Source organism: Pseudochaenichthys georgianus, chromosome 23 (genome assembly GCF_902827115.2).
Source record: "Pseudochaenichthys georgianus chromosome 23, fPseGeo1.2, whole genome shotgun sequence".
Taxonomy (NCBI): Eukaryota; Metazoa; Chordata; class Actinopteri; order Perciformes; family Channichthyidae; genus Pseudochaenichthys; species Pseudochaenichthys georgianus.
In genome coordinates this window covers 23571938-23585802 of record NC_047525.1, presented here as the reverse complement: position 1 = coordinate 23585802, position 13865 = coordinate 23571938, and the positions used below count along the sequence as shown (strand labels likewise).

The 13865-nt window shown below is 42.2% G+C and overlaps 1 protein-coding gene across 1 annotated transcript; it reads right to left on the bottom strand.

Annotated features, from left to right (window-relative positions):
• Positions 1 to 6798: 6798 nt before the first annotated feature.
• LOC117468421 (prosaposin receptor GPR37-like) lies at positions 6799 to 12543 on the bottom strand. The gene is made up of 2 exons (XM_034112508.2): positions 12508 to 12543; positions 6799 to 8957 (listed from the first exon to the last, which is right to left on the bottom strand). Exons 1-2 carry the CDS (start codon positions 12541 to 12543, stop codon positions 8142 to 8144), a joined length of 852 nt encoding a protein of 283 aa, XP_033968399.1. The 3' UTR covers positions 6799 to 8141.
• Positions 12544 to 13865: the final 1322 nt, after the last annotated feature.

Here is a 13865-nt window from a genome sequence, read left to right as displayed (position 1 = left end):
AAATACTAATTCTTATCTGAAAACTCTTGAGCATTTCAGGCTTATTTCCCAACACAACATTCACTGATCCGGGTGAGATATAGTTCAACATAAGTTCTCCCAGCTAATTAAGATCTACTTTATCTAAATAGAAATCTAAAGGAATCTAACCAAGCAAATCTTCACTTGTTCTCTTGGCAGATGCATTTTACTTATTACAAGCGAAAACACCTTGTTTTCATTATTCTTTTATTTGATTTTGGAGCAGCATTTTTTCCAGTGTAGTCAATGTTTCAGATTTTTCAGTGCATTTTTTCAGTTTTTACGGACAAATGATGTCCCTTTCTCTTCTAGTTTGCTGCTTTCATATCCCTCGAAGAAAGAGAGCACCTCCTCACAACAGCTGTAGTGAGCACATCCTTTGTATATAAAACTGCGAACACATTTAAATCAGGAACTATCTGATCAAAAACAAGTAGAACACACTGTATGTTGATTTTCCATGTTGTCATGTCAGTCAATCAATCAATGTTTATTTATATAGCCCAATATCACAAATGTTACATTTGTCTCAGTGGACTTCAGTGTGTACAGAATATCAGTATGACAATACGACACCCTCTGTCCTTAGACCCTCTGTCCTTAGACCCTATGTCCTTAGACCCTCACATCGTACAAGGAAATACTTCCAGAGAAAACCCAGTTTAAAGGGAACATGGGAGAAACCTCAGGGAGAGCGACAGAGGAGGGATCCCTCTCCCAGGACGGACAGACGTGCAATAGATGCCGTGTGTAAATTGAAAAGATAATACATTTGCAACATAGGTAGTCCAAATATTTGGAAATGCGTGTGTCTGTAATAAGAAGATGAATCCACGAGGATGTCAACAATCCTGTGGGAGCCATCAGGGAAGTAGTATGGTGAGAGTCTGGCAGGACCGCAGAGACAGGTTCAGCCACGACTCGAAGTCCAGGACTCAGATCCAGTGCTGAGGATAGAGGATCCAGGACACAGATCCAGGACTCAGGATAGAGGATCCAGGACACACGACCACAGCAACAGGATTAGCCTCGACTCAGGATCCCGGCGTATATGTGGACACAAAAAAGAGATTTGGGGGAAGCTGGGTTATTCGGAACATGAGAGTACACAGGTACAGCCAGAAAGACGGAGTAAGGTGCCCCCCCCCCCCCAACAGTCCAAGCCTATAGCAGCTAAACTAGCGTGTCTACGTACATGCACTCCCTTAGGATAGGTTGAGGGAAAGGGGTAGCAAGTAAGAAGTAAGGAACACAACGTGTCTATGTACATGCACTCCCTTAGGATAGGTTGAGGGAAAAGGGTAAGAAGTAGGAAGCAGAGGTGGAGAGGCACGCAGGGAGAGAGGTCCCCACTGGAACCTGAATTGGTTAGAGGTAAGGAGTAGGTCTGTGGGTACGTTCCACACTCCCCGGCCGGGCCTTCTCTGCAACCTGTTACCCTCTAATAAACCTCGAGAGGTCAGAGAGGAGAAAGGTTTGGATAAAGTTTTAAATATATGATCTAAGTTTTTAGGATTTAAGTGAAAGCGTATGTTCTTATAACCAGTCTACATTTTGGTGGTAGCAAAAACCTAGTAGGGGTTGATAATGCTGATTCAAACGGATCAGCTTTCTGAACATATCTTCTGGCCACTTCGGCTGTGAATCCTGCACCATCTTTAATTGATCAGGACTTGTCTCTGCGTTAATAAAATCATCCAAAACACGTTCGGATGTAATGGATGGAAACCTTCACAATAGAACATCATTATTTCAATGTTTTTGTGGTTGTGATGTTTGTTTTAAAAAACGATTAAAGAACATAATTAAAAAAGTGTATATTTGTCTAAAAGCTGAAATCCACCTTTACTTTGTCCTTTTGTTTCGCTTCTTTAAACCTGAGTGGGGAAATGAAACAAGCAAGACGTCTTTGGTGTTCTGCTTACTTAGTGTTCCAGATCATTCTGTTACAGGATGTATAGACGGTTCTGTTCTGCTTCCTTATCGCGAACACACACCGCTATCGTCATCGTTGTATAACACTTTGGAAGCGGCAGACAGGACAGATAAGGCGAGGGAGAGAGAGGAGAGTGTGTGTAGGATGTGTTGGGAGAGCACAGTGATATATCGCTGATGAATATTTCAAACGCTCCTCTGTTATGTCGAAAGGAGGAAAAATTAACACTATACTACTGTGGGAGCATCTTAAATAAATCAGTACATGAAGACACAAGACTTATTCCCAGGGAGCTGATTTCTTCATATTTCCTTTCTGCATACTTCTTTCACACATTATATAATCATCCATCCTTTTATATTAAGTTGTCATTGTTTTCAGGTTTTGACGGATTGCAGAATAATCTACAACGATGCCCAACCCAGATCTTTAATCGTGTCAGAGGAGATTAATAAGTGTAGCATTATTGTAGTCAGTCTAGATCAGGGGTCGGCAACAGGCGGACCGCGGTCTGGATCCGGACCCCGACCTATACGGACCCGGACCTATAATCAATACATTAATAGGGGATTTCAATTTTGACGGGGCGATTCTATTTTAACCGCCACCGACAGGGGGCGAAAGAGACGAGTGAGCGATACAGGGAGAGAAACACAGAAGAAGAGACGAGTGAGCGATACAGGGAGAGAAACACAGAAGAGACGAGTGAACAATACAGGGAGAGAAACACAGAAGAGACGAGTGAACAATACAGGGAGAGAAACACAGAAGAGACGAGTGAGCGATACAGGGAGAGAAACACAGAAGAAGAGACGAGTGAGCGATACAGGGAGAGAAACACAGAAGAAGAGACGAGAGCGCAGCAGAGAGAAGCGGAGAGGAAAGTGAGTGAAGAGAATAGTTAGCGATACAGGGAGAGAAGCGGAGAGGAGAGTGAACAGGCGTGTTAGCGGCAGACAGGGAGAGACACATAATGACACATGGCGCTCTCCAAGAAGAGGAAAGTGGACAGTGAGAACAGAGCTTTTAACCCTGAGTGGACTCGTTCACGTTCATCCTGCCCACTGGGAGCACAGAACCAGTGTGTCTCATTTGTTCAGAGACCGTGGCGCTCATTAAAAGTGCCAACACGCCACTATGAGACAAAACACAAAGTGTTTGACCAAACATTCCCTCTCAAGTCAGAACTGAGGTCACAAAAAATAAGCAGTCTCAGAGCCCAATATGATCAGTCCACCAGGACGATATCAAAATATCGTTCCAGGGCAGGCTAACCGAGGCTAACCAATGAGCTAACCAAGGCTAACCAATGAGCACCTGCATGTGTGTGTGAGAATGGCCCTGACACCATTTCAGCCCAGATGTACAAACTCCTGGCAGGACAAGCTCAATTCTCGCACTGAACAGAACAAAGTGAGTGAGGGTCTGCAATATAAGAGGGAAAGAAAGAGAAACTTTGAAACTGTTAAATTGTTATGATGTGTAAAGACTGATGTTGTTCTATAATCGTCTGAAACTGTTGAGTCATGATGTGAAACGGTTAACAAAGAAAAACTCAAGCTGCTGCTACACTTTATTTTAATTATCTAAAACTAAGCACTTTTAAGATGCACATATTTTCAAAAGCTATTTTATTTATTTTCTCTATTTTATTTTTAAATGCAGCCCGAGAGGAACAGTACACATATCCACTGTATTTACTGTATATCTGTATAGTTCAATGTTAATTGACAATAAATATTGTTGTTTTTGTACTTTCTTTATTTGATTGGCAGTCAGTTGTTGATTACATGCAGACGTTGATAAAGCTTCTTCAATATATATCACACTAATTCATAAAACAAGTTAGACATTTTGATGTTCCGGACCTTTGCATGGGGAGATTTTCTCTAACTGGACCTCGTTGAATTTTAGTTGAATCCCCCTGGTCAAGATGGATAGTTTAAATACTTTTGACCTCCTCCTGTGAGGTTATAGCAGGTCACCAAATAATTGTGTCACCTGTCAGTCCAATGCTACGAGTCAAACGCTCAGTAAGTCCCCACAACTTATATTGTGAAAGTAAAAAGTGTTGCAGTGTTGATGTCCTCAATGACATGCCGGCGGCTAATGTTATTCCAAATTGAAACCCCTTCACATTCACCCTGTCACAAGGAATGACGAATAATAATCGGGATGTCATGCCTGATTTCATAGGTATATTAACTAGTTCAGTTCAGTTCAGTCTGAGTCCCTTACCCTGTTCCAGTCCTGCCTCAAAAACCCACCTCTTCAACTCTCTATCCATAAGCCCCCCCCCCCTCTCAATCAACTTCCTCCTGACTGCTTTTCTGTTGTGTTTTGTTTCTTTTTGGTTCTGTCTTTGTCTTTGTTTTGTTTGTCTACCCTCCCTCCCAAATGTAAAGCGTCTTTGGGTTCAGAAAAGCGCTATATAAAATTAATATATTATTATTATTAGTTGCATTATGAGAATTGTAGGATTCAAAGTTGTGTGAGTTTGACCATTCTACAGAATCACTGCTTGATCGATTTTCAACTCTCTTTTTTAAAGTTCAACGTATTTAGTAGAAATATTCCATTGCTAGAGAAACAAACATTTTGCATGAATGCACTGGTCTGGATTATCCCTTTTACATAACATTTGCTTGAGGTGATGATGAAATATAGTTCCATTCACATGATTTTCTCTTCACTATTCTCAAATATGTTTTCGACAAAGTTGACCTTAGTACTCACAAGAAATCAACACGGCATCAACAGTACATTTAGGGTTTTAATATACAGTTTTCAAGATAAAGTTCTCTGATAAACAAAGGGACAGTTTTTGGCTATATAAAAAGCTATGTAGAAACCAGTGACTAGACTTAGAGACAATAGTGGTTGTGTGCTTACATTTTCAGGTATCAAATACAGACACAATTAGCTCAGAGTGAAGAGGATACTCACACAATTCAGAATAAACGTCCCACTGACTGATTAACACGAATCACTTCATCAATATCGAATTGAACCACGTTACTACACACTGAGCCATTTAGAATGGGCTATACTTCCAGAAAAAATGCAGAATCAGTTTCAGGAGGTCAGCTAACACTTGTCGCATCAATAAATGGGGAAATCCTGACGTTACCGAAGTGAACTGGACATAAAAAACGTTTTGATTTAATGATAGAATCTAGTGCTAAAGCGTATCAGCTGAGATCCCTGGACAAGTTTACACAAGGGGCCCACAATAGCCTGATAATGATGGTAATAAAAACAGTTGTCAAACCGGCTGCAGGGTATTGTGTTGCCGTGCTGCTGTGTTTCTGCCCATTTCCTCCATTAACTTGAAGAACTGCATGCCACCTGGATCTCTTGGCGCTCGTAAACTGCACTTCATTAAAGCTAAAGGGTTGTTGCCTCCAGCCATGACAGGAAAAACACAAAACACCCATCATCCACAGATTCTCTCTCAGAGTATATTTTTAGCATGACTCGGCCTGGGCACTGTCATATCATTTGTGATTTATATTCGTAGTAAAATCCTGTGTCGACGGAGCTGAGGGCGAGCTGACCTCCGCGCTGAGAGAGACACCCAGAGATAGTGTGCTACTACCACAAGAGCACGAGAAACAGACAGAGAGAAGGTGTTGGCAGTGCAGAATCGTATGGAAAAGATTCATCGCAATATACAGAATACCACTGAATATCACACCTGGGTCATCACGGAGTTCACCAGCAGCCATTTTGGTTTTATACACTATTGGGAACATGTCTTTTATTCGGTTAGCAAGCACTTAATGGATTTAAGTACATTGTGGTCATCCTGAGATGCCTCTTACACACTTACCGTAACTTCAATTACCTGCGTTGTTATACATTGTGATGGAGGGTGGAACGTTGTTTTGACCCAGGTCTGATTGATAGGATTAAGAAACAGATTTACAGTACAATACACTTGTAAATGTATACGCTGTGAAAACATTTCATTGGTTCTCCTTAAAAAACCCAAGTAATGAAACTGCCAATGTTATTATAAGTCAATACTTTTTTTTTCTGTAATTTACTATCCATGAAAACTCACCCTCTTAGCTCATCGTTGCTACGCTAGTTAAGCTAACTTTTCTCGCATGGCACATATGCCGACGGCAGATTTTCAATTAACAATCCAATTGACACGATGGGTCCTTCATTTTAGATATAAGTAGAAAAGACGCCTCTGATTTCTTTCTTCTATGTGCTACGAACACGATTTGTTGATTTCATTAGCTGTAGCTAGGTAGCTAACTAAGCTAACGTTAGCAGCGTGCGTTGGTTCATAAAGTCATTTTAAACCCTGTAAAAGTGATCTTAAATATACATTTGATGGTCACATACATTACATATTGCTAAAAGCCTGACGTTGCAGTTGCTTGACACAAAGTTAGCATTATGTGATTACTACGTTTTGATTGTACAATAATGCACTTTACAGTTAAGAAATAAAATATAATTGATATCCAATAAACCTCTTAAAAGTAGTCATATGAACAATTTACTAATGCAGACACTTTTTGTGATAGTAATTAAGTAATATGCTGTTAAGACCAAGTTAATGATTGATCGTTAATGTCACTGTTACATAAACCACACATAAATTATATTCCTATACTTATGTATTAAAACAAATATGCAGATGCTTGATAATCTATTCAAGTCTGTACCTTGTCAATTTATTAAAACCTATTGGGTAGTAATTGGGTAGCCTACTGTAAAATAAAGTGTAACCACATTTTATTGTACGTGTCTAACAACACTCAAGGCTTCAGCCGATCTCGATATGGCATCTCAGTGAACTCGTTATGATTTTCCTTTTGAGTTAGTTTTCCACACCACCATCGTTCAAGTATTCCACACACAACTGTAATCTGTCTTCTTGACCAGAACCCCAGCACGCAGCTCAATTACTTGCGATTTCAACTCGAACCGAAGGATTTGTTGTTCACAGCGCATTTATCATACAGTAAGAGCACCAAAGAAAGTGTACAGTTTATATACAGCCCAACGTGTAAGGCGTAACATGATACAACAGTGTAGTGCAGATATTTATTTTCAGTCCAGTCCGTGTTGAGTCCATCCCTTGCAGTTCTCTGTATTTATATCCCCTCCATTCAATTTCATTTGACTCCTTTCCAATCCATTCGACTCCAATTTGAGTCCATTTTCATTCCACTCAAGTCCGTGTTTATGTATCTCTGAGACCAGCCCAGTAATGTTTGAGTCCCCTGGATATTTTTCAATATACAGTTTAAGTTTTGTTGTGTACATTTGGATCGCCCAACCCACTCTCTTCTTCTCTTGCAAACCGCCATTACTGAGAGACACCCTGCACTAGTTTAATTATCCTTGTTCCCTTGTGTGCAGCATTACATGAACTGTACATATGCAGCTTATATAGTCTGTAAACTGAGTCCTGTATTTCTATATAGGCAGTGTGTGCCCACATGTTTGAGTTACAAGGTTAAGCTTGATTAATTAGTCTCCAACAATGACTCACTAGGAAGATGATTGGCATTGATAATAATACAGTATAGTTTCCCATACATAATTATTATTAAATGACGGCCAAATACACTTCATCATCCCAAGTGATTTTATTCAATTAACCAGAACATATTGTGATGCATACTGTACAATGATATTCCTGTGTAGCAGTATAACTAGCTTTAGCTTAACCTGCCCATACAATAAGACCGAGGGACATTTTACTTTCAATTTAAGAAGATATGACCTCTTTTAAGGAACCAGGTAAGTTCATCCGAACTGATATTCAGGCATAGAAGGTCATACAGCAGGCAGGTTTGTAAGTATTTGTTGTAATTGTAAGTATTACAGGTTCAGGCAGGATTGCTTAAAATAAGTACTGACCCTGTTTGAAGAGCACCCCAGGGCATGAGTGAAGAAGATGCTTTTTGTACGCTTTCCTGTGAAATTAGGGTCATACAGGTTACAGTGAATGTAGAGGATTATTGTAAGGAATGAAAGTTAAGGATTTAGGACACTGGCTGAATGTGATTATTCAGTGTCCCACTTTATTCATGCACCCATTTAAAAATGTGACTAGACTAGCTAAGGCATATCTCTCCTAGCCGAGTCCGAGAAACGCTAGCTGAAGGCTAATAGCAGGCTAGTGGAGTCTCCATCCCTGATGAGGAACGTCAGTTTAGCAGTGGGAGCCTGCAGGGGTGTAGTTACTCAGCTCCCTGCGGATGGTGCTGAACGGAGACAGCTCCAGCTCGGTGGTGCACTCGTGTTCGTTATCGTCGCTGCCGGTTGCCGAGGAGGGCGCGTGGTTACAGCAGCAGCAGCAGCAGCAGTCCAGGAAAGCTCTTCCTAGTGGACGGCACAGGAGGAGCAGCAGCGCCGGAGTCACCGCGGCCCGACAGAAGAGCAGCAGCTGGGACAGAAGATGGAGGACGGACATGGTGTGTTCAGGAACCCCGGCCGCCATGTACGCGGACACTATGTTGCAGATGTTCTCCGGCACCACGCACGCTCCGTACACGATCGCCAGCGCCACCACGGTGCAGTTCATCTGGCTCTCCAGACGGATCTGCTTCTTGTTGCTGCGCACGCTGGCCTGCTCCGCCCGCCGGATCTTACGCGCCGTCACCAAAGAGCAGCCGATGGTGAAGAGGGTGGGGAGGCAGAAGTAGCAGCCGAAGCACCACCAAAGCCTGGCGCCCTCGTAGGTCAAACCCAGAATGTAGAGCATGTCGGGGAGCGAGGTGGATATCCTGATGATGCAACGTTCAACTGGAGGCTCGTCAGGATTTCCTGTGTCCTCGGTCACCAGCTGTCGGATGAGGAGCTCCGGCAGGGCCAACAGCAGAGCACCGATCCAGATGACTGCTAGTTTAGCCGTGGTGGAGGTGCAGTTCTCGATCATCTCGTAGTACATCTGGACGTTGGTGGCCGCGCGGAAACGGTCGATGCACAGGGCGCACAGGGTGAAGGTGGTCACACCGAGGGAGGCCACCTGAGGGAACACACAGAGGTTTTACACATTTATTTTGACCTTTTATGCAAAATCCACTTTTTCATGTCTTTTATATATAAATATGTGTCCCCTCTGTGTTGGGAGATTCGGAGAGTTTCAGGAACAAAGATTCTCTCTCTTTTTGTCCTGATCCATTTATATATTAACCTGTCTGAAAATGAGCTGATCAGATTTTGGCCACTCTGTGATGTCACAATGTGTTTTTGGGTTGTGAAACCATTGGCCAACAACCAACCAAGGTAACGCCCATCTCATCACCTGAATCTCCTCCTAGAGCAGTGATTCTCAAATGGGGGTACGCGGACCCCTAGGGGTACGTTGGGGTACTGCAGGGGGTACGTGAGATTTAAAAAACAAAACAAAAAAAAGTTAATTAAAAAACAAACAAAAATAATCTTAGTACAATAAGTTAAATAGAAAATACGATTTTATATAAAATATTCCTAGAACCTCATAAACATGTCAAATTGGTGTATTGTATTTTATAGTTTTGCATAACATATCATTTTGTTCATTGGTTTGTTAAACAGATATTACTTAAGTTGAAAAACTTATTTTTTTTTCATGCATAAAATGAAAATATCCTTAGTTTGTTGTAAAGGAGTTAATAAATCACACACTGAGGGAACATCACTATATTGGAATTATTTGTATAGGCTTTTTCGATCAAACATTTTCGGGGTCGGTCAGGGGGTACTTGGCTGAGAAAATGTTTCAAAGGGGGTACATGCAAGCACTGTCCTAGAGCACCTTTAGCCGCTTTCACACCAAGTACTTTGCCGTACTTAGTACCCCAGGGCACTAAGTACCAATCGCGTTCACACCGGAGTACTTTTCCCTGAGGGAAGATTACGCAAATGAGCCGCTGACGTCACTTCGTCTTCTTCTGCTTTGGGTTTACTGGCAGGCCGCTAACAACTTCACGGCTTATACTGCCACCGAAGTCCCCGGTCGAAGTCCCCGGAGTTGGGGACTTCCGAGTAAATCGCCACCAGAACGCCGACACCTCCTCATCACTCCACCGCTAACCCGTTTTTTTTGTGTGTTGCCATAAGTTATTCTCTCTCCGTTGGTGCGCGGGCTAATGCTAATGCTAATAATGCTAATGCCAGGCAAATACAATGGCGGCTTCAAAAAACTTTTCAGAGTTTACGGGGCGTGGTTTGCACGGCCCAGCTAATAGAAAAAGGTACTTTTTTGGTACCACCTCTCTAGCAGGCACTAAAAATGGGGGTTAAAAGTTCCCGGCACTAAGTACTCTTTTGGTTTGAACGCGACATAAGGGGTGGGGTTACTAACGAACTAAACGGGAAAAGTACTCTGGTGTGAACGCGCCTATTGTGATTTTTAAACCAATCACTTTGCAGAGGGGCGTGGCCAGCAGCAGCTCATTAGCATTTAAAGCTACAGCCAAAGAATCAGCACTTTTGGAAAAGGGCTGAAACAGAGGGGATTATGGGATACTGCAATGATCTGTTTGGTATTTCGAGCCAAACACTTGACATGTTTTATATATATTGTTGGAAAAGAGTAATATAGGGGACCTTCAAGTCATCAAGATTGCAGATTTGTCTTGGTGGCTTGAAGAGGCTTTACTTGAGTCACGGTGCTTTAAAGTGCTATTAATAACAAACTGTAGCATGAAACAGCACAGGACTGTAGAAGGGAATACAAGAGACAAAAGTTAGCTAACAATTGCCTCGTAAAACTAATCTACAACTGCCAGATGGGATGTGGCGGTTGTCAGGTCCCCAGTCTTAAATGAATAAAAGAATAACAAGCAGCAGACATAATTATCACCAGTGTAGAAAATGTCTGACATCGACTGGCAGAATCTTAAGGAATGACTGGCGGGGACGTAACCAAGCAGAATCTCCGACATCACACACAAACAAAGGCCTTTCTGCAAGTTGACAAGTCACCACATTTAATGGAGCACCTGACACTGGCGTAATTACAAGCAGTGGAGCAGCAGAAGCACAATGGCAGGCTGAATGCGGCTGTGGAGCATCCCTCAATGTGTGTGTGAGAGGGAGGAGACCACACACACAGCGAGAGAGTGACAGGGCGGATTGAAGGCACCGCGCTCATTCAGTAAAATGTATTGTTCAAGGAGTGTTACTAATTAACAAACTTCCTAAACATTCCTCTGTTGTGTTTCATTTAAACCGCCGTGTATCGAGATAATTGCCTCCCGTTCTCGATGTTGAAAAGTCGGCAAATTTCCTCGGCATCTGTTGGATTAACAGTCCTTTTGGCTGAGTGGGCACCCTGCAAAACATTCATCCACAGCTGGAGTGTGTGTGTGTGTGTGTGTGTGTGTGTGTGTGTGTGTGTGTGTGTGTGTGTGTGTGTGTGTGTGATGTGTGTGTGTCCTCAACATGAACCACTTCCTCCAGTATTTTGCCCGCAGCAGAATCTGCCACTGATCCCCATCATCCCTCCTGGCTCACATTGCTTACCTTTTCTCCCTCCGACTCTCACTATCTCTCCTTTTTCGCAAACCTTCCTCTCTGTCGTCACCCACTGTTCCCTTCCTTCCCTCCTTCCTTTGCCTTCCTTCTTCATATCAAATGTAATTACAAACAGCCAGACTCCCAGATGGCCCTTGTGAGCCACGGCTTTTGTGCTCCAAACATGAACAGATAGAGAGGCACACACCCTGCAAGATGTTCTGTGTATCTGGGTCTTGCGGCACACACACACCACACACACACACACACACACACACACACACACACACACACACACACACACACACACACACCACACACACACACACACACACACACACACACACACCACCACACACACACACACACGCACGCACACACACACACACACACACACACACACACACACACACACACACACAACACACACACACACACACACACACACACACACACACACACACACACACACACACACACACACACTGACCTTCTGACACACATGGTTGCCAGACTAATGAAGGATACATGAAGGGAACGAGGAACCACCAACATGCTCCAGTAACTGTGATCCTTTGACTTCATGTTGGATTTTATTATGTGCCACAATCTTGCAACTAAAATACAGAAAGCAGAACAACGATTATCTTTTCAGAGCAACGTGGAGTAGATTTCAGCCGAACCACGTCGTTCACACGAGTTGTTATTCACAGCCTGGACGGAATAATCCTTCAGGTGATTTGGGCAGCTTTGAGTGCACTTGGCAGATGTTGTCATGCTACTCTCAGATACAGCATGCTGGGATGCCAGGCACCAACACACGAATTAAGCAGCAGCTAAACTTATTTTCATCATTTTTTGACATACATTAATAAAGCCATGAATGCACCTTTGAGTCTTCGACAATGGTGTGGAAATATTCTAAACATATAGAATTTTTTAGTGTGCCCTTGTGTTTTTTCTGTTATATCGCTGCAGGGGGTGTGAAGCCGTTATGGCACCAAAGATTAAACAGAATTTTTTCTCCCATGATCTCCACTATGAATAAAACACAAACACACAGCAGTTCTGCTCACTTCCATCTCTGACTCATCCGTCAGCGTGGAAACCATTCAGGGAAATTGCTCTCTGCCATTTATTTCTGCATCCCACTCCACTGCGGAAACTCTGCGCATTAGGAATACAGTTTTAATGGAGAATAATGAGCTTTTCTTTTTTACAGCTTGTTCTTATCAGTTTTCAGTTAAAAACGTGGTAATTGAGGTTTTCTGTTCATTTTAATAGCTAAAAATGATTATATAAAGCTCTACTTGTGACGCATTTCTTTATCTGTACTTAAAGGTGGGGTAGGTAAGTTTCAGAAACCGGCTCGAGATACACTTTTTGTTATATTCCATGGAATGCTCTTAACATCCCGATAGCAATGAATATCTGAAGTGCTTTGACAAAAAATCCATAAAAAAATATCATCAGTGGAAGCCGTAATACTGTAAAAAGTACAACCAATCGATTGGATGGCCTACCTGCCTGTCAGCCTTCCATCGGGGCACAAACTTATCTCGTGCCCTCATTGGTCATGTGCGCGTTCATGTGTGTTGGAGGAGGGGCTCTGTGAGGAAGTGGCAGATTTTCTCCGGTTGTGTATTTTCAAATTCTAGCGATCTCGTGCCGGTTTCTCAAACTTACCTACCCCACCTTTAATCCCACCTGTTAGGGCTGTGCGATTATAGCAAAAATCATAATCACGATTATTTGGGTCAATAATTGATATCACGATTATTAAATACGAATATTCATTGACTTTGAAAAAATCCTTTAAAATAAATAATAATTTGAACAGTATCTTTTTAACTGTTGATAACCCTGAAGTATAATTCAACTGAAAAATAAATTAAATAAATGATACATTTATATTTACATTTAAATAAATAATATCAAAATAATAAATACCAATAAACGAGATCAACACATATTTCGGAGTGCACTTCCACAGGCTACTAAACATATATAAATATGATAAATACAAATAAATTAGAAAATTAATTAGATCAAATATGTTGCGGTGCACTGTCACAACCTAACAAGCAAAATAATTGTTATTTTCGATGATGTTGTTTTCGTAATTGTGGCAGGCCAAGATCGTAATTGCGATTAAAATACACACACACACACACACACACACACACACACACACACCACACACACACACACACACACACACACACACACACACACACACACACACACACACACACACACACACACACACACACACACACACACACACACACACACACGGTGAATATTTCATGTCTTGAACAACAGGCTTGGAGCGGCTTTAAAGGCTGTCATGGAGGACCCTGAAACCCAGTTTTGATCAGCGTGTCGGGGTGGAGAGCGAGGGCAGGAGGAACAAGCGTAGCTTTGTACCAGA